Source organism: Caenorhabditis remanei, chromosome II, assembly GCF_010183535.1.
Source record: "Caenorhabditis remanei strain PX506 chromosome II, whole genome shotgun sequence".
Classification (NCBI taxonomy): domain Eukaryota; kingdom Metazoa; phylum Nematoda; class Chromadorea; order Rhabditida; family Rhabditidae; genus Caenorhabditis; species Caenorhabditis remanei.
The window spans coordinates 13,245,937-13,266,765 of record NC_071329.1 but is presented as its reverse complement, the minus strand read 5'-3'; the positions used below and the strand labels follow the sequence as shown (position 1 = coordinate 13,266,765).

At 36.9% G+C, this 20,829-nt stretch overlaps 3 protein-coding genes across 3 annotated transcripts; 1 reads left to right on the top strand and 2 right to left on the bottom strand.

Moving 5' to 3' along the window:
• Positions 1-9,000: 9,000 nt before the first annotated feature.
• GCK72_006616 (uncharacterized protein) lies at positions 9,001-10,005 on the top strand (the record flags this gene model as incomplete). Its single annotated transcript, XM_003113535.2, has 2 exons — positions 9,001-9,073; positions 9,869-10,005. The coding sequence occupies 2 exons, from the start codon at positions 9,001-9,003 to the stop codon at positions 10,003-10,005; spliced, it is 210 nt and encodes a 69-aa protein (XP_003113583.1).
• A 229-nt stretch (positions 10,006-10,234) lies between these two features.
• On the bottom strand, positions 10,235-16,433 carry GCK72_006615 (uncharacterized protein; the record flags this gene model as incomplete). Its single annotated transcript, XM_053725706.1, has 10 exons — positions 10,235-10,312; positions 10,370-10,423; positions 11,765-11,892; positions 13,177-13,258; positions 13,313-13,409; positions 13,458-13,580; positions 13,812-14,230; positions 14,285-14,891; positions 14,946-15,061; positions 15,111-16,433. The coding sequence occupies 10 exons, from the start codon at positions 16,431-16,433 to the stop codon at positions 10,235-10,237; spliced, it is 3,027 nt and encodes a 1,008-aa protein (XP_053589900.1).
• A 1,145-nt stretch (positions 16,434-17,578) lies between these two features.
• On the bottom strand, positions 17,579-19,676 carry GCK72_006614 (uncharacterized protein; the record flags this gene model as incomplete). Its single annotated transcript, XM_003113772.2, has 8 exons — positions 17,579-17,693; positions 17,743-18,090; positions 18,140-18,422; positions 18,603-18,776; positions 18,843-18,956; positions 19,004-19,247; positions 19,404-19,555; positions 19,604-19,676. The coding sequence occupies 8 exons, from the start codon at positions 19,674-19,676 to the stop codon at positions 17,579-17,581; spliced, it is 1,503 nt and encodes a 500-aa protein (XP_003113820.2).
• Positions 19,677-20,829: the final 1,153 nt, after the last annotated feature.

Below are 20,829 nucleotides of genomic sequence, written 5' to 3'. Positions count from 1 at the left end.
ACTCCAACAATCCTGAGAAATACAATTGGATTTAAGTAATTGAGTGAGTGAATCCACATGAGACTTTTCGTGAAATCAAATTCCTTTTGGGAGAGAAGACTCAAAAGTTGGATTACTATTATCCGAATGCCCTGAAAACAGAATCAACCATTTTTATGAGTCAACAAATCGTCATTCATCACAAAAAAACACAAGTGGAATAGATTCAAAACTTTTAAAACTCACCTGAAGCAGTGCAATCATATCTGGATTCAATTTTTTATTTCTTTGAATCGAAGGCTTCGGAATCTTATCTCCTTCAGCCGCCTTTTGAGCCATTTCTGAAAATCAGATCTCTATATAAAAATGGAGAGTTCAAAACCTGTCAAATCCATTTTCTCATCGTACGGTAAACTTCTGAATAGAATCTCGTAAATGATGACTCCAAATGCATAGATATCCGATTGTTGGCGACGAATTATAGTCTGTCCCTGCCATTTTTGATCCATTCTTTTGATTCGATTCTTCTCATTTGCACTTCGGATTTCAGGTGGAACATATAGACTTGCTGCAAAAAAAAAGATTTTAAAAAGTAATTTTTGATACAGTACTGTGCTGCAAAAAGATACGAACTTTGGCCGTTTTCAGTTGAAATTGTTCAACTTTGAGAGTGTGTCATAGTAATTCTGATTGTCACACCCAGTAGGTTTTTAATGAATCGTACAGATCAAAAGTAGAGCTTCATTGTTGTATTTAAAAACTTTTTTGTACGGATACTCCCTAGAGAGCTACATATTGACAAAGTAATCAACCAACTTTAGTGCAAAATAGTGCGACTTGATGGGACAATCAGTATTACCATGACACATTCTCAAAGTTGGACAATTTCAACTGAAAACGGCTAAAGTTCGTATCTTTTTGCACAGCGCTGTAAAAAATTCCATTCGACACCACAACTTTTCTGTTAAAAACTCGACTGAACTAACTCATTGGATACCTAAACTTACCCATCTGCTGCCATTGTTTTTCCGATTCATTATCTATTTTACAATTGATTCTTCCATGCTTCTCCCATCTTTTCAATGGATCTCCAACTGCGTAATCCGTCAATTTGAGCATCCAATTCTTGTCAATCAACGCTGTCCATGAAGCAAGTCCACCATGAAAACCAATTGGAGACGAGTGTAAATACTCTAATCCCAAAGTGATATCTCGAACGAAAGCTCCTTGAAATTTCTCATCCATATTGAATTTATCGCAGTAGATGACATCCTGGAGGGTTCCCCGAGAGCAGAACTTCCATAGAAGTAAAAGTTCAGCTTTCTCGTTGAACGAGATACCAATGAATGGATTTATATTGTCATGAACTGCTTGTTTCATCTGAAATATACCAATACTGTAACTGATCTTAAAATTCTTAAAATTATTTACCTTTGTCAACAGAACCAAGTCCTCTCTCTTGAATTTAATATTCTGTCTCTGCTCGTATAAATCATAAACTGCATGAGTGTTCACTCCAACAATCGCATGGTTTTTGATGAGTTTTGTTTCCACTTGAGACATTTTTGTGGTTGCTGAATTCAATGAAACCACAGATTTCGCTTGCTCTTCATCCAGAATCTGGACGTCATCTCTCAGAATTCTCCATGGCATCTTCTCAAGAGCACTCGTTTCACATGCTCTTCTCAACCAAACTGCCAAAACTACAGTGATAATTAAGCAAACTCCAGCTGTGATCAATATGATTGTCTGTGTATAATCACAGTTCTCTCCACGGAATCCACATTCCGGTTCAGAATCTGGAAACTTTCCAGTGAGAGTCGGCCAGAATTTCGTGACGACGTCGGAGACAATCTGGAAGTATAAGTCAGTCTGAAAAGAAGCAAAGGAAAATGAACTTACAAGTTCAATACAAACTGCTTCCATACAGTTCTTGGATGTGACTGTTGAGTTGATGACTGCGACGGTTCGAATCTGAAATTGTTGTATGAGTTGGATTGACTCATTATTTTCAGCGAAACCCGAGCTACAGTACTGGCCAAAAGTTTATCAACTTTGGCTGTTCTCTGTGGAAAATGACCAACTTTGAGAGTGTGTCATGGTAAAAATAACTAACCCACAAAATAACTTTTTATGGGATCAAACAGACCAAGAGTAGAACTTCATTTTTGTAGTTGACAACTTTTTTGAACGGACACTCTCTAGCAAGTTACGTATTGGCAAAGTTATTTTCTCAAAATAGTGCTGTTTTTGATCTGTCCCCTTAAAATGACCATAACTCTCTAGGGGGTGTCCGTACCAAAAAGTTGTCAACTACAAAACTGGAGTTCTACGTCTGATCTGTATGATTCATTCAAAATATATTTGATGGGACAATCAGGTGACACCGAAATACACTTTCAAAAAAAAAACCAAATTGTATATCTTGTTTTTTGTAATCAGAAAAAGTTTTCTGAGTAAAACAAACTTTCTAGATGTTGCTTCTTCTTTCAGAATGCAGAGATTCAGTTTTAGTCTTCGATTGGTTTTACAATTAGAAGAGAAAACCAGCTTAAACCTTTTCCAATACATTCCGAATCCTATTAGTTGGTCAACACATCCCAACATTCCTTCTAATCCTCCCTAATTCTCTCTGTTTTCCACTAACCTGATCTCTATTACCATCCACATAGAATGCGCTGAAAGAGGTCATTCTCTCTGCTCCATTGTCAAAAGTTATATTATCCATCACTCCTGAAATTCACAATAACTAAACTTAAAATCAAGTCCCCAATGTACCTGGAAATGTCATTCCAATTGCCATATTGTAGAATGATTTTCCATCGATTCTCGATCCATTCCTAGCAAAAGTCGTCATATTTTTGTAGTTCAAATGCAAATATTTTTGAGACATCTTGGCGAAAACACAGTAACTTTCGTAGAGAGCGACGTAGTTGAACAGGTCTTTTTCATCAATATAAATCCGTTTTGTTTTGTCAAAAATCGCAATGAATTCATTGAGAAGATCATCCGAGAATCCATACGAATTGTAAATTTGAATTGTGTTTGGATAATCTGTTTTGATCGTTTTTTGTGCAATTTTTCCATAGAAAATGGGCGGTTCAGCAGAGTTTCGAGAGACAATAAGGGGGTTGATGTAGACGAAATCGGAATTTGACATTTCGGCAATTTGAGTTGCATTTCGAAATACAGAAGATAGGTCTCGTGTGGAAGAGAACAGTGGGATGATTACTGTAATGAGATGGTTGTTGACTTTACAATCATAGTTGTACGGAATGACATTAGTCGGTTTTCGGAATCCGGAATCCGGAACCGGAACGAAAAAACCCAGAATTCTGGAATTCGGGAATTTAAAACTGCTTTTAAGGATCAACACTGAAAAAGAAGTACTATAGTCTATTTTAAACTCAAAAAATTGAAAAAAAAACTTCCGGATTCCGGAAATCGGGAACTCAAAAAACCGGAATCTGGAACCCGGAATGAAAAAACCCAGAATTCCGGACAACGGTTGACGGAGTTCAGTCACTTTTTCCAGACAAATGGATTGGACTTTTTGAGCCCCCACAGTTCATTTCGCCCCTCTTAATCTAGATTTCAGCAGTGAATATACTATCAAAGATCAGATTAAAAAAGGAAATGACGCAAGAAAAAAAAACACTTAAAAGTCAAGAGATTCAAGGCTCGAAACCAGTATTCCGTACCTCTTGAATTGTCCTTTAACTCATTCATAATTCCATTATCCACCAAATCTTGAGCACTTGAACTCTCTTCAAACATGACTCTTCTTGTGATTGTGATTCCACGAGATCTCAATGCCTTCTCCAAACTTGATATCTTCTCGAATGAATCTGTCCCAATATTTGCGACGATTGACGCTTTTGTCAAGTTGTGATGAATCATGAAAGCAGCAGTTGCATCAGAAATTGAGGAGAGAGATTGGAATGAAGTTCTCAACAGAGTTTTGTAGATTTTTGAATCCGAGAATTCGGCAGATGTAGCTGTGTAAGCGAATATGGGTATGTTCCAGTAGGATGCCATTGTTGCAACTGGTGAAAGTTCTGTAAATGTACACTGAGATACTGTGGCTACATTAACCAATTATAAGTCGCGTCCAGATTGAGAGCAAATACAGTAACGACCAAAAATACAAATTTCACATTTTGCCTTTTTCAGTTGAGAACGCCTGACTTTGAGAGTGTGTCATAGTAAAAATAATTATTCCACAAAATAAGTTTTTATGTGACCATACAGATAAAGAGTAGAACTCCATTTTTGTAGTTGACAACTTTTTCGCAGGGACACTCCCAAGCAAGTTACGTATCGACAAACTAATTTCTCCCTTAAATCGACCCATTTCAATGCAAAATAGAGTGATTTTTGAGCTGTTGACTTAAAATTACTATAACTCTCTAAAACGTGTCCGAACAAAAAAGTTGTCAACTACAAAAATAGAGCTCTACTCTTGGTCTGTTTGATCCCATAAAAAGTCACTTTGTGGGATAATTAGTTTTACCATGACACACTCTCAAAGTTGGGCATTTTCAACTGAAAATGGCAAAATGTGATGTTTTTGGCCGGTATTGTAGCTCAAAATAGATTTCCCACAATTCTATTTCTCACAACCTTTTAGTCTTCTGATGACAAATTTCTTTATTTCTAAAATACCAAAGCTTCCAAGAAGCTAAATTTTGTGGAAATCTACCATTCATTTCTCATTGAAAAAGCTAGACAATTGGATAAGTGGTCTTCAGTATTCCAGACTGGACTGTTCTATTAATTTGCAATATAACTTATTTCTAGGATTCCTATTTCTCTTCTAGACACCTCCCTCACTCGTAAAGTACACTCGAATCAAACTTCATTCTGGAAATCCCCTTGATTAATATTCAAAAAGTCAAAATTATTCAGAATACGCACGTCAAAAAAGCTCCATTTATCCTGTGTTCCTGATGACTTTTCTACTTCTATTTTCACATAAATGACGACATTAAAATGGAAGAAATGTTTGAAAAAGTCACGACTTCAATTACTTTTCCTTTCCTTTCTTTACACTTTTTTACATCCCGGAGAGACTTTCAATTGTTTTATGTCCAGAGACAGAAGTTGGACTTTGAACTAACCTTTCGCACAAAATGGACCAAAGAAAGCATCAATATGCTGGACATGATACAGTGATGCAGCTGCTGCAACTCCCTCAAATGAAACTCCACATCCTTCCACGTTGATTACTCTGAAAACTCATTTTTTTGTTATTTTCAGATGGATCTGAACTTTCAAGAGACTAGGGAATGATGCTAATTAGGAAGGTTCATGAAGACTTCTATAAGGGCTTGCGGTTGTTTTCGGGAACTTCGACGCGTGTTAGAAATCTTTTAAAGATTGTTACTCAGTTGGCATATTTATTTGTAACCATATACTGTTACAGTACATAAGGAGAATTATCAGTCAAAAAGTGGTAGCTTGGCCTTTCTAGAGCTAGCCTACAGTATCAACCAAAAAGATATCATATTTTGCCATTTTCAGATGAAAATGTCCTACTTTGAGAGTGAATTTCGGTGTCACCCGATTGTCCGATAAACTCAATTTTGTATGATTTGGACAGACCGAAAATAACACAAAATTTTTATAGCTAATAATTTTCTTGTAGGTACACCACTATGAAAATTATAGGTCATCAAAGTATTTTCTCCTTGACCTAGTTTCAATGCAATTTAGGAACTTTTCACTTTAACAACCTGTAACTTTTGAGATAGTTTCCGTACAAAAAAGTTGTAAACTATTAAAACGGAGCTCAACTTTTGCTCTGTTCAACTCATATAAAAAATAATTTATCGGACAATCAGATGACACCGAAATACACTTTCAAAGTTGGTCAATTTCCACTGAAAACATCCAAAGTTGCTAACCATTTGATCGGTACTGTAGCTAACCGAGATTGCGTTAAAACGTTTTAAAACTCTCATCTTTTCAAAACCTTTCCCACTCCCTTATCCACAAACTCACTCAATATCGAAATTCTTTCCCAAAACTCCCTGCTCGATCATTTTCTTCTTCGCCATATCCATAATACTCGCCAGCATTTTCCCATTTTCCTTCGAGCTGATACTTCCGATTCTCAACTGAAAATTACCTCAATTTATAGTGTAAATGACCTATTTCTCTATTCTTTTATTTCCTTGTCTCTCTTTTTCTTTTTCAGATGATTCATTTCCTAAAGAAGCCACATGTTTTCTTTTGACCTAATTACACACTCATCGAAAAACAAAGGATACATCCACCACCCCAGCTCTTTTCTTTTCTCTTCTTGCCGTCATAGTACGACTATAAAAATTTGAATTTTGATTTACTTGAAATTCAAATTTCTCCCTTCTTTACGTCAATCAACGAACCGTGATTTGTTCATTCTTCTCGTCCTCAGAGAATACAATCGGAATCCAACAGAATATGATGAATATGAATTGAAAATTCCAGAAGTTTGTGAGCATTACACTTTAGAAGAGTAAGAAATTCAGAAGGTAACTCCAGAATAAATGAAGAATTTTGTGAGTCTCGGTTGCTTTTATTCCATTTCTCGACTACCATTTAATCGCCTCCCTCAGTCGGATTTCGGATGGATTTTCTAATATTTCTCGAGTGGTTTCGAGTCGAATTCTCTTCTGAATATTCAGATTCTCTAGGATCAGTAAGGAGGATGATCCTAAACCTTTTTGAAGATTTTCAAAAGAGAAAAAAGAGATTATTGAGGGTTTGTTGTGATGTTAAAGTAATCAGTTAGAGTAGTTGATTCTTGAACACTTTTACACTACAAGAAGAGAAAATATCTGGAGAATTGAGAGCTAAAATTTGCAAAAGTCAACAATCTAAAAAGAATTTTTAAGATTTTTAAAACATGAACCAGAAAAATCAGAAAATAGCTAGCCAGCAGAGTCGGCAAAGAATGGAATGATAGTTTTCGTCTGGTATGGCCAAGACTCTAGAGATCTAGTCGTACAGTACTGTGCAAAAAGATACGAACTCTGGCCGTTTTCAATTGAAATCGTCCAACTTTGAAAGTGTGTCCTGGTAATGCTGATTGTCACACCTTGAAAAATTTTAATGAATCCTTCAGAACAAAGGTAGAGATTTGTTTTTTTAGTTGACAACTTTTTGTACGGACACTCCCTAGCAAGATACGTTTCTCCCTCAAATCGACCAATTTCAGTGCAAAATAGAGTGCTTTTTGAGCTGTCCCCTTAAAACTCTCTAGGGAGTGCCCGTACAAAAAAGTTGTCAACTACAAAAATGAAACTCTACTTTTGATCTGTAGGATCCATCAAAAACCTACTGGTTGTCACTATCAGAATTACCATGACAGACTCTCAAAGTTGGGCATTTTTTGCTGAAAAAGGAAAAATATAAACGTTTTGGCCGGTATTGTAAGTAATAGAGATTTGTCTGCATCTTCCAGTTCTCATAATTTTCAACTTTCCACAATGGGGCTCCCTTATCCAATTTCACGTCTTCCATCAATTAATGCTTAAATATTTTTCTCATTATCAAAGTATTTCCTATGTTTTCACCAGCTGTCCAAAACAATGACCCACAAAAAATTATATCATCTGATCCCATTTCTGACAGGAACAATGACTTATTTTCATCCCATTCAGAACTTGAAACTTCTCATTCAATAATCAGAAACACAAGTCACATCCCTTCTTTTCTGATTTCATTTTCCCATTGTTTCCAATTCTTTTCTCACTTACTCATTCATCAAATCCTTTCCTTTTTTCATTATCCCAAATAATTGTTTTTTTGTTCCTGATATCTCTCATTGTTTTCATTTCATTGCAGTGATTCACCAAACTTATTTATCTCCTTTTCTCGCCCCAGATCATCCTCGCTTACTACAGAAATGCGGATTTTCTGATTATTAATACAGAGCTCAGACCGATTTTATATTATTACTGGTTTTATATTTGGGAAAATATTTGGAAGGGATGACAGATGGAATAGATGGAAAGGAATATGGAATGGGGATCTGGGGATCTGGAGTTTCAGAATGAAATGAATATAGAAATATATAAATTAGTGTTTTTTCTCACAAAACTTTAGATCTTGTTAGGAAAACAAGAAAATATTGGAAAGGATTCCAGATGATCTGAATCATAAGAACTAGGTCACTTTCAGAATAAAATTCTCGATAAGAACACTTTTTTTTCCGATTTCCAATATCAGATGTAACTGTTTCAGAAAATCGTTACAAGAAATTGTGATTCATCGCCGAGAAGATTTTTCAATATATTAGCATGACACGCTTCTTACAACCGCGCTCTACCGAAACCGAAGAAAATTGTGTCCGAAATTGAGAGACTCAGAGAAAAATAGACATTTCTCAAAAAGGTTTCGGAAGAGCGCAGTTGTAAGAACTGTGCCGAACTAATATCATTAATGAAATCTGAGTCTTTTTCCTTTTCTCAAAAATCAAAAATCCTCCAACTCACATATTCCCACTGACTCAATTACTGCCCCGTGAGAATTTCATTAAATGGTTGAAGTTTTCAAAATTTCGAAATCCCGCCATTTTCACACAAAACCACAACGAAATTTAAAAAGTTCCTTGTTCATTCCATGATTTTTCCTATGATGTTTTTCCTTCCCTTTTCGTATTTAAATCTAATCAAATCTCATCCGAAATTCTCTCATATTTCGACGTGTTTCTTTCTAGTACCACGCACTTCTTCCTCTTCTTTTCCAGCTCCTCCTCTTTTACCACAGGCTCCGCCCTTTTCGGTGAAGAATGCCCCGCCCACTTCTGCTCACGGAGCACTATAGCATGGCTACATACACATCATTTCTTGGTTTAAAAGCTCTGAGAAGAAGAAGGAATATTCATTCGTAATGTTCCTAATCGAATTTTCTTCTTTTTTCTTTAATTCTGTTTCCTTATAAGTGGTTCGGACTAATTTCATTATTATGTTCTTCCTCTGATTCATTCCTCATTTTTTTCCAGTTTTCAAGAAACATTTTCCAGGGAAAACAAACATGTTCGGACTTGTGTGCAAAATGCTCTTTGCTCTTCTCTTCGTTCTTTGTCTGTCAGTTTCAGCAGCTCCGGGTACGTCAATGTGTTCTATGTTTTATAAAATGGGGTCAGAAGGTTCAGAAAGAGAAAATGAGAGATTCTGAATGATTGTGATGAGTTACAGTTTCCCAGAATCCAAAAACCAAAAACAATCGAATTCTCTTAAACTAGACTAGGCCCTATTCTCCCTGATGATTCTAAAAGGAGGTGAGAGCTCAACAAAACAAGTGTTGGCTCAAAATTCGGTAGGTGGATGCCGAACTCATGACTGATCGCTCATGGGAACAAAACCGCAACCGGTTGAGCTACACGGCCAAAAACGTCGTTGCCCACGCGGGGTTGTTATAAATGTGGGGTGCCTCTCTTTTCTGCGTTCTCACCTCCTTTACAAGTTAAATAACTGAAAAAGGATTCTCCTAAACTAGACTAGAGCTTATTCTCCCTGATGATTCTTAACCTGTCACTAGAATTTCGACCATTGAGCCGCCCATCTAAATAAGTCAATTTCTATTTTCGTTTTCTTTCCCCATGCAGAAACGTTTGAATACTGATGACCCTTCTCTCTTCTCATCGAACGGAATTCTAATTTCGATTCGTCTTCTTTTCTTGCAAATTTTGAAACTTTGAAAAGAGATACGTACGTCACCAATTAGTCACCTCAATTCGACTTAAACTGAGAAAACATGTGTGAAAATAGTCGGAAAGGGAAATTTAGAATATTCAATGAGATGAGGGAAGACAGGGAAATTCCACGATTTGGGGATGAATAACATGAGGAGAAAACGTCTTTTCTTAGAAAACTTCAAAAATGCAATTCATATTTTTCAGCCCTTTTCGAACTTCCAAACCGTTCCGTTCGTTTGATTCGCTCGGATCCAGCGGCTTACGACGGATACGAGAACAGCTTCTACCGGGGATACGGAGCTGATCAGCAATTCAGATTCAACTCTCAACCAAATTGGTAATCAGGAATGAAGGAGACTGATAATAAATGAATACATTAAGAGAGAGAACTTCGTACTAATAATAAACCGTTTCTTTTGTTTTTAGTCTTTTCCGACTTCATCGGTGCAATTTTATAAACAAAGCCCTTCAAGGAGAAAATGATATATGAGGGGAAAAAAGTTATATAACAAAAAATCTAAACAGAAATGAATAAATAAATGAACATAGATGGAAAACAATTCATCCGGATCATCGTTCCAGCTCCTTTGCAGATTTTCCACGTTGTTTTGGCATCTTTTTGTTTGTTGAATCTTCCAGTTCTCGTCCCTGAAAGAAATATTTGGTTTTTGATCGGTTCCAAACAAAAGAAAAAGAAATAATTACCTTGTAGTAATGGGGCGCCACTTCCAAAAGCCATCCACTTTCGATTTCGGACATCTGAAAAAAGGAAATGTGATTTTTGAAATTTCGAATGGTTTTTCTCTTTCTGTTTCCTTTTCGTGTAGGAGTTGTATTGTTGCTCAGAATGAAAACGGAAGCTTTCTGCGGAACTCTTTTCTGTGGGTTTTCATTGTCATTCAGAACGAATTCAAAGAAAAGATCTTTGCAAGAAAAGAAAACATGTAAAAAATTCAGTGTTCCGCCGTTGCGGCGCCGCTGATTCTGAATAAGAAGTAAAAAGAAACCGGAAGTTTTGATTTGAGATTTTCGAGATCAGAATACATGACTATATCCCACGTCATTCATAAAAATGTATTACTGTAGATTGTTTTCTTTTCAGATAACGTCAGTTTGATTCTCAATGAACTTTTCCAGAAGAAATTGGAAAATTCGATTCTCTTGCTTTCGTAATCTGGGAATGGAATATGATTTTGTATTTTAATGTTTCAGGAACATCATCGCATTTCCGGTAGTTTGTATAGATATTCAAAAGTGCTCTTTAATGATTTCATCATCAATAATTCCTCGTCATCATCTTTTATGTACTAAAGTTTGTAGGGAGGGTGTGGGAAAATAAAGAGGTCTCCGACACAATGGGTATCTTGACAAGAGAGATCTCTATGATTAAAATTGATCAGAATCCGATTAAGTTATTCAGAAAACACGTGGGTTTCTTAATAATTCGTCAAATCCTGAATCGAACGGATGTTTTCGATGAGATTTTTTAATTTTCTCATCTCTGTTTTTGTCAATTTCTTTCATCATCACTACCGTTTCTTGACCAAAACTTTAGGCAAAAACAGAGAATATTTGATTGATCAAAACATATTTCTTGGTCTCAAGAGCCTGAAAAATGTGTCATCTTTCCTATGCACACATATTCTCAAGAAGGAAATTGAAGAGGTTGTTGAAAATTGGATAGATGCGATCAAGAGACTCTGTCTTTCGAAAGAAAAGACAATTCAATAATCATGTGGCTCTCTAGAAGCATTTCAGAAGATCTCAAACTTCACATCGATTCGAAAAAAAGTACACGTGCGAAATTGGAAAAATGAAGAAGAAGAAATGACGAATTGATCAAATTTCGAAAGTAAAAGTCATCAAAAGTCAGAATACGAGCACAAACTACTGAAATTGCTGCATTTTCTGCTCAAAAGTTCCGTTTTTTTCAACTTTAAGAACGGGGAATCCTGATAGTTGTTTCGAAAAAAGTAAACCATGCAGACCACAAGGAACCTAATTGCATGTTCACCTAGATAATATAATCTTTAAACTAATAAAGATTCCGTTTTCCAATATTCCATACATCTCCCACTCAATTTGAATAAACCCAATTACCTCTCTCATGAACTCTTTGCTTGTGAATACCAATTCGTAGTATATAACCCAGCGTGGCGTCTCTTCGAAAAGGCATGAATTCGGATGAGGGTGGGTGGTGTGCTTGTGTTTGACCGTTTTGTAGTGTCCTGCAATAAATACGAATTTTTTGAACGAAAATTTGAATTTTCGAAGAAATTTGTAGGTGTATAGTGGGAATTAGAGCGATCAAATATGTGGTTTCGGTTAGTTAAATTGGCGTAATTCAAGGAGAGCCCCCCATCCAGTTGAGCCCCCCACGTTGATAGCAACCCTTGCAAAGCCCCCCACCAGTACAAATTTGGTGGGGGGCTCTCTTTTCGAGTGGGGGGTTTCTCTTGAATCGCTCTGTTCAACATTCGTCCCCCACCTGTAGAAATGGGGGGCTCTACTTTAATTACCCGGCATACTTAAAAAAGAGCCCCCCCCCTCTCCTAAACAGCCAACTCTTGGTGAAAGATGAGCCCCCCACGATTTAATAATCGGCCCCCACGAAACAAGCCCCCCACCATAAAAGTGATTCATTCAAGAATGGGACCCCACCATTAAAAAACAAGCCCCCATCGTTCAATATCGGCGCTCTCTTGTCAAAAACTGGGATTTTACTGCGCTATCCCCTCCAAAATGCCAATATTCAATTAATCTTCAGAAAGGAAGGTAAAACATTTGCTGAAATTAGTGAAAAACCAAGAAAAAATGGGGAAAAATTAATGGAAAAACTATGATTTTCGAAGTCCGCATATTATAATCTGCAATGCACTTGAAATCACGCAAAAACGGGGGGCTCTTCTTTAATCCACTGGCATTTTATATTACGACAGAATGGGGGTTCTGCTTGAATCCGCTTTGGGGTGGGGGCCCAATCTTGAACGGGGGTCTCATATTGAATGGGGAGAGGGGGCTCTCCTTTAATCAACTTTCTATTTGAAGATAGTAACAGTGGGGGACCAATGTTTAACAAGCTTGTTTCCCAAAGTTTACTGGTGGGGGGCTTTTCCAGGACAACTTTTGGGGGGGTCATTTTTGAATTAGGGGGGGGGGGGACGGTATTTGAATTTCACCGTTAAATTGAATAACAAAAGTTCGATTCTACTACAACTGGGATCAATAAATGAACCGGTGATCCAAGGATCATATATTACAAGAATCGTACTTTTAGATGTCTGATTCCCCTAATAAGTTGTCCTAAAAGGTTTCAAATAACTTGAAGGGAAAGTGTCAAGTTACTCGAAAAATGATGATGTTTTTGCTGTCTGAAAGCGCACAAGGGATTTCTTGTTTTAGAAAATGTCCTTACTGAATAATAATAATAATAATAATAATAACAGATTGAATTCAAGGTAAAAGAGGTACACTATACTTTTTGTTTGAGGCTAGTTTTGTTATTTGCTTACCTGTATTATCCAATTTCGAAACATTGTAAAAGTATCCAGCGGTGATTGCTTTCCGAATCTTGATTGTGTCGGTGGAAGATTTCTGAAAACAGATAAAATTAACTACAGTTAATTGAAAGTTCCTATAACTACTCACCAGTTCAATTTCGACTCTTTCTAATAATCCAACCAATTGATCTCGAACATCTCTCGCTCGTTTCATTGTTCGATGTTGAACATAGTTTTCGATACACCTGAAAACAAAATGGTAAGCTCTGCGCCAACACTCGAAGACAACTTACCATCTTTGAGAAAACTGTGACTCCTGCCATTTATTGTAGACATTCATCAATGTGATGTGATCTCCAGCAGGGCTCCAGAAGCCTTTTCGAGCAGAATCTGCGTGGATTACTTGGGCTTTCGGTCTGAAAAAACAATATTGAATTTTTAATATTCTGGAAAGTGTACACATAATCAAAAAGTCTGGAAATTGGTTTTAAAAAAATTTCGAACTAGGGTAACTCTCGGAAAAAAGTTTCGAGCTGGAGTGCTAGCTGGCCAAAAAAATACGAGCTAGAATTTCTCAAAAAAAAAATTCAATCAAAAATTTCTGAATTTCCAGACTCTAAAAATCACCTATGGGAAAGTGAAATTACCTGTAAAATACAGCAGCATTACATGACAACATGGCAGCAATCGTGACAATCTCTTCAGAACATTCGTATTTTTCACTTGCAATAATCATTTTACTCATACACGGATCACATGGAAATTCAGCCATTCTTCTACCCAATTTCGTCAATTCTCCTCGATGGTTGAGCGCACCCAAAGCGTATAACTGTTCAAGTGCAATGACGAGTGTTTCCTGAGGTGGCGGATCCAAAAAGTCAAAATGTACAAGATCGTGAATACCCAGAGATTTCAACATCAATACAACATTTCCAAGATTTGTTCGTTGAATTTCGGGAATCGGTTGTTCTTCCAGTTCATGTTTATAAGCCCAAGCAGTGTAAAGACGGAAGCATTTACCAGGACCTGTTCGACCGGCACGACCTGCTCGTTGATTTGCTGCAGCCTGAAAGAATAATTTTAATTAGTTGTATTAATTGCGAAAAGAGATTATTGTTACCTTTGAAATAGTGACAACGTGTAAATGTTCCACTCCACTTCTTGCATCGAATGAGTTTTGTTTCGAGAATCCGGGGTCAATGACAAAACTGATTCCATCAATAGTAACAGATGTTTCAGCAATATTTGTAGCAAGTACAACTTTCCTGGCATCTCTTGGTGTTGGCTCGAAAATCTTTGCTTGTAAATCACTCGGCAAATTAGCATAAACCGGGAGGGGAATCAACTCTTTAATTTTTGAGCCCAGTGCTTTCGACCTTTCCATCAGCGCTTCTTGTACGGTTTCAATTTCTTCTTGACCCGTTAAAAACACCAAAATATCACCGGGTAGTGGTTGTGTCAAATGGATTTGCATTACAGTCACAATCGCAGCATCCAAGTAATCAGCTTCCGGAGCTTGGGTGTAGTAAATATCAACCGGGAAACGGCGTCCTGGAATCCGGAAAATTGGAGCGTCATCGAAGAAACTTGAGAACTTTTCAGCATCGAGAGTAGCAGATGAAATGAGAAGTTTCAAATCTTTTCGGAATCGAGCAATATCTTTGACAAGACCGAAAAGAATATCTGTGTGAAGTGTACGTTCGTGAGCCTCGTCGATCATCATTACACTGAAAAATGGAGAAAAATTAATAAAAAATAAGTCTGAAAGAATATTCACTTACCTGTAACTAGCCAGATCTGGTTCATTGAGAAACTCTCGAAGAAGCATTCCGTCTGTCATGTATTTCAATACAGTCTTCTCTGATGTGCAATCTTCGAAACGGATACTGTATCCAACCTGCAAAAATATCATTAATTTCCCATTCTTCAATCAGCTAATTCCCTACCTGTGTTCCTAATTTACAATTCACTTCATCTGCAACTCTCGCTGCAACAGACATCGCTGCGACACGTCTTGGCTGTGTACATCCGATTCGTTTTCCTCCTTCACAAAACCCAGCTTCATACAAATATTGTGGCAGTTGTGTTGTCTTTCCAGAGCCAGTTTCTCCTTCAATAATCAGTACTTGATGCTCTTTCACTGCTTCAATAAATGCGTCTCTAAATGCATATACTGGAAGTGATTTCCGAACTTCTGCGATCGACATCTTCTTTTTCTCTGCTTCTGTCTCTTTTTCTTCATCTTTTTCATTCGTTCCTGGCATTTGAAGTGCTTGAATGAAGTCGATTTGCTCATCTAATAACAACTCGAATTCCGGTTCGTTCTTCTTCGCATCCTTCGCTCCAATATGAAGCATAGCTGACGTCAATTGATCAGCTTCCCACTTTGCTCCATCACCACCCGGTAGTAAATCTTCCTCGTCGTCATCGATATACTCTGTAGGCATACTTCGTGATGTGGCATCTGGAAGATGATATCTTTTGATTTTCATCACTTCTCCAGCTTTTCCGTGAGCTTTTGCGTATTCTAACACTGTCTTCCTGTATTCCATGTCCTCTCTTTCTCGCTTCGTGAGTTTTTCATTAGCAAAAAGAGTCTGATCATCATAAACAATCGCTTCCAACTCCTCCAATTTATCGTCTTTCCTTTTCTTCAAGTACTGCCTTCTTGATTCCTCTCTTAGTTTATCAATCGATGATCCTTCCTTGTCTTTGTTATCATCTCGTTTCTTTTCCATCACACTTCTCGTCTTTTCTTTCTCTTTTTTGTTAATTCGGGCAGCTAGAGCATCTCTTTCAGCAATATCTGCATCTAAACGAGCTTCAATTGCTTCAATATCAGAATCATCTGATTCTTCAACCTTTTTCACTGGCTTCGAGCTCTTTTTACTTGGTTTTGGAGCCTCATCTTCACTACTACTCTCTTTCCTCTTCCGAACATTTTTCGTTTTTGAGGATACATAATCATCGTCTTGTAATACTCCAACGGCACGATTCAATCTTTTTAGTTCTTGCTCTGCTAGTTCAGTTGCTGTTGGTCCTCTCTGTCGTACGGGTGCTGCTTGTCGAGGCATTCGGCTCAACAACTGATCAGCGAATGATTGAATTGCTGGTGAAACTTTAATGTCACAGTCCTCTCCGAGTTTCTCTACTAAATCCCGAGAAGTTTTAGCTTTCTTTGCCAGAGCATGAACATATTGGCATATTGACTTATCACTGATTCCGACAATTGCGTGAAGTTGATCGTTGATAAACTGTTCCACAGACATTTTGCTGAAAAATTGAATAATTAAAAACTAAATTAAAAAAGACGATCATGATATATAAGTTGTTTGAAGAAAATCAACAATTATTGAAAATAAATTAAGAAACGGAAAAAAGAAAGAAAGTATTTCGGAAATTGAACTTCTAAAAAGTTTTGGATATGAATCTTTTAGTTTTATGGTTAAAAAAAAGAGTTATGCAAAAATAGGAAGTTTCGCAAAATTTTACTTTTCGAAAATACAATTCGAAAAGGAAACTGAAAAAGATTTCCAGCAAAAAAGTTGTTGACAACCATTAAAAAATTATTTTCGAAAGCGCTCCAATTGAGTGTAAACACCTTCACGTCAGATTGCAGACTCACTAGAAAATTTTCAGATTGAATTTTCAATGTTTATTCTCTAAATTGATGTGAACTGAAGTGTATTTTTATGTAAAACATTATAATGGAGGTTTGAAAGAGTTCGAAAATTTCTAGAGCAGTTTACAAATATTTTCGTACGCCACAAACATTTATTTCTCAGTTTACTATTGATATACATACCTTTTTGATAATGTAAAATGAAATAATGGTTTAACCAAATTTTAACTCAAAAAGAAAACAAAATGCCTCAGAAAGTTAATCACCTCACCAACAGTCAGTGATATGCTCAATTGATCATCTTTGGCAGAAAACCACAAGTGGGTGGCGAACCAGCATTGGGAGAAACGACGCTCAAAACACACCCGGCTGCGCTACCCTTGCATCAATTTGCCAAGGGAGAATGAGGTCTTGACAAGAGTGCGGCGAGTGTAGCAAACGCTCTTACGTTTATGAAAAAGGATGGAGTTTTCGTATTGAAGGGGCATTCTTGGATAGAATTACATATCCCAACATATCTCCTTATTTTTTCACACATGGTGCTTACTGAACTATTTAAAAGCATACAATTTCCAATTCTAGAAATGGAAGGATTCCACAAACTGTAGTTATTGAGTGGACTTTCAAACTGTATCACTAAAAATAAAAATAAATATATTCATCGTATTTCTCGAGAACATAAATACATAAACAAACCCGATCTTCAAAATTCAAACGGTGAACACAATATTACAAAAAAGAACATGATAGAATAAAAAATATTAGAACAAAATAAAAATTTAACAAGATAAATCAAGAATAGTCGGCAAGTTTTCGCAAATGACCAATCCACAGAAGTGATCCAAATGCCACGATGATTCCATTCCAGGTCCAAAGAGTTTCCAAACCGAAATGAGTATAAACTCCCCTGAAAGTTATTTATAGTTCTTTTTGTTGCATACAAAGCTGGAACTTACGAAGAGTAAATGGGTCCCAAAATAAGAATAACATCTTCAGCAACAATCATGGCTCCTTGCATAACACTTTGGTTGATTGGTCCAAGTGTTTTCGAATAAATAGCATCCAAAGCAACAGAAGACAATGGAATTCCAATTCCCATGACAACAGCGATAACAATAAGTAACAAAGGAGCAGCGGGAGCATATGATGTCTCACACCAATCATAAACATTCGAATTACATCCCAAATCTAATGTAGAATTGTAAGCAGGAACTGGATTACTGACTGATTTCCATGGATATGTGAACAAGTACATTGACATGAAGATGATTAGACCGACGAGGAAGGCAAAACGTTGTTGAATACTGAAATTGAAATAATTTTAATTTTCGAATTCTTTTCTGAAAAACTTACTAATTTCCAAGATGACAGAAAAAGTAGAGACTCGTAATTAAAACTGCCAAGATTCCAACAGCACCCATTGTAACAGACATTGCAAGCACAGTGTGAGATCCACTCCATCCATAATTAGTCATAAATATTACTGATGTCAGTGTAGTCAGTGTGACAATAGAAAGTGTGGCATTCATCTTTTCAATCCAGCACAACACGACGATACGCCAGTTGAGATTCATTTGAGATATTCTTTCGATACGTGATTTAACACCAGCAAATGTCATAAGAGACTGATTCTTTTCTGGAAAAAGAGACATTCAAGACACATTAGTGTGCCTTCAGTGGGAAGAAAAAAAAAACAAAACAAGAGGTCCTGGCCGGGATCGAACCGGCGGCCTTCTGCGTGTAAAGCAGACGTGATAACCACTACACCACAGGACCGGTGGCCTTGCATGCCTCTCATAGCGCCCTACAAACTCACTCATTTCTGACTGCGCGCGGCGCGGCAACTCTTTGAGAATAGTACAAATGATGATGATGGAGATGAAGTTGGTCGATGCTGCGACCCAAACTGGAGCAGAATATATGTGGAACTTCACATTTGGAAATATTTCGTAGCCGGGGTAGTGAATGGATGAGAATGCCGCTTGGATCACTGGAAAAGTGTTACTTATATGTAGAACGTCACAGAGTTCTAGAGGTATTCCAAGTTAAAACTTACTGGGACCAACAATAATTGAGATCATAGTAGCTGCATTGAGACCAGAATATGCCTGTGGGCGGTCTCTATGACAAGAAATTGCAGCCACATAGGCACGAAGAATCGTCGAACTGCCTAAAGAAATATAAAGTTTTGAAATTTTGGAAACATTCAAAACTGACTAGAAGCAACTCCAAATAGCACATAACACAGTGCCATTACATATCTCCGTCCTCCATCGAACATTTCGACTGCTAGATAAAGAAGACATGCTCCGAAAGCGATAAGTCGACCAGCGACTAGTGGAACACGAAATGATTGTCGCCTATGGCACCAAACGGCGAATATAAGAGCTGATACGGCGTGGAAAAGTTTGGAAGCAGCGGTGGCGTTTCCAAAAAATTGAGCATCTGCTTCTTTGTCGATCTGGAATGAATCAGAGTTATGATAATACTAAATATTTTCAGCTTTCATTTGTACAAAACAGTTTCAGAACGACATGTCGTAAAATATGGTGCACGTTGTGTGTGTACTTGAACTTACGACAAGCTACACACCCACTATCCTACTACCGTAACTAACCTCATTCATATAAGGCCATTCACTCATTCCAACAACTGTATTCTCGATTGCAGCAATAAACATAACAAGGGAAGCAATCATTATTCCTTTTCGATCTGTTTCTATCTCCGACTCCTGCTCGCTTTCGTTTACATCTTCTTTCGACGATTCATCTGCAAAACTTATTTAGGATTATTCATTCAGAAATTGATTTGTTTTACCAGCTATTTTCAAATCATTCATCGATATTGACGGAATTTGATACTTCTCAATGGGGGCAGTAGAAACTGCCATTTTCGGAAAACTGAAAAAAGAAAAGTTTATCAAAAAGAAACAAAATGAGCAAGAGAGAATGAGGTAAGATTTGCAGTGAGATTGAGTGAAAAATGTTTTTAATCAAGTAAAATCGCTATTTTGATCAAAGAAAATTGAATTCTTGAACTCAGAGAATATGAAAAAGGTGACTGAAGTTTACTTTGTGAAGTTTTTGGCGCGGAAAAAGATTCAGTGTAGTTTAAGAATTTTCAGTGATCATTCAAGTTGCCCAGTACCAAATTTCTCAGGTGATTCAGGGAATGTTTACTGAAAATTCTCATCGTTATCAGTGTGGGAATTTCAGAGTTGACTAATGTCATATGAATCAAAAACTAACTGGAATATCGGTCTGAATGTCTCACAAATTTCAAGATAAAAAGTTTAAATTTGAAACAAAAAAGTGAAAATTTTGTATTTCTTTCATTGCCTACCCTAAACGATTCTTCTTTCCGCAAAGGAAGTGAAGATATTTTTTAACGATTTGCCGATTTATCAGTGAACCAAAGAGTAGAAAAACAAAAACACATTAAATCAACGTTTTTGTTGAAATTTTCAACATTGACTTTTCGGCTGTATGAATAAAATAGTTAAGGCTTGATAGTGTGAATGGCGGGGTGAATATATCAAACAGTTTGAGCTAGATGAAAAAAAAATCAGAAATTAACTAGCAGAAGTATTGAGATTGGTTCCTAAAACAATGAACACCTAACATTTCAGAGATTTCAGATTTATGAGAGACGCAGAGAAAGAGATAGTGGCACGATCCAACAGATTATAAAGTTCATAACGTATCAACTGTGTTTCAGAGATACTCGCCAAATAACCGGTGTATATTTTCTGTTTTGTAGTGTCAGCACAAACCAAAAAAGGTTATCCTCCCTCTACACAAAAAATAGACGGAATGGGAGATGAACATCGAAAAGTTCAATGTGTTGGCGGAACCCGTCACATTAAAAAAACTACATTCTGACAAGATGTTCAATTTATTCTTCTCATCCGACTTCTTCATTTTGGAAAGGCAATGGTACTACAGACGGACAGTATGGTCAAAAAGGAGAAGAAGAAGAAAGAGATGAATATAACCGGTTGAGAGAGAGAAATAGTGAAACAAGATGATGGAAACATATATGAG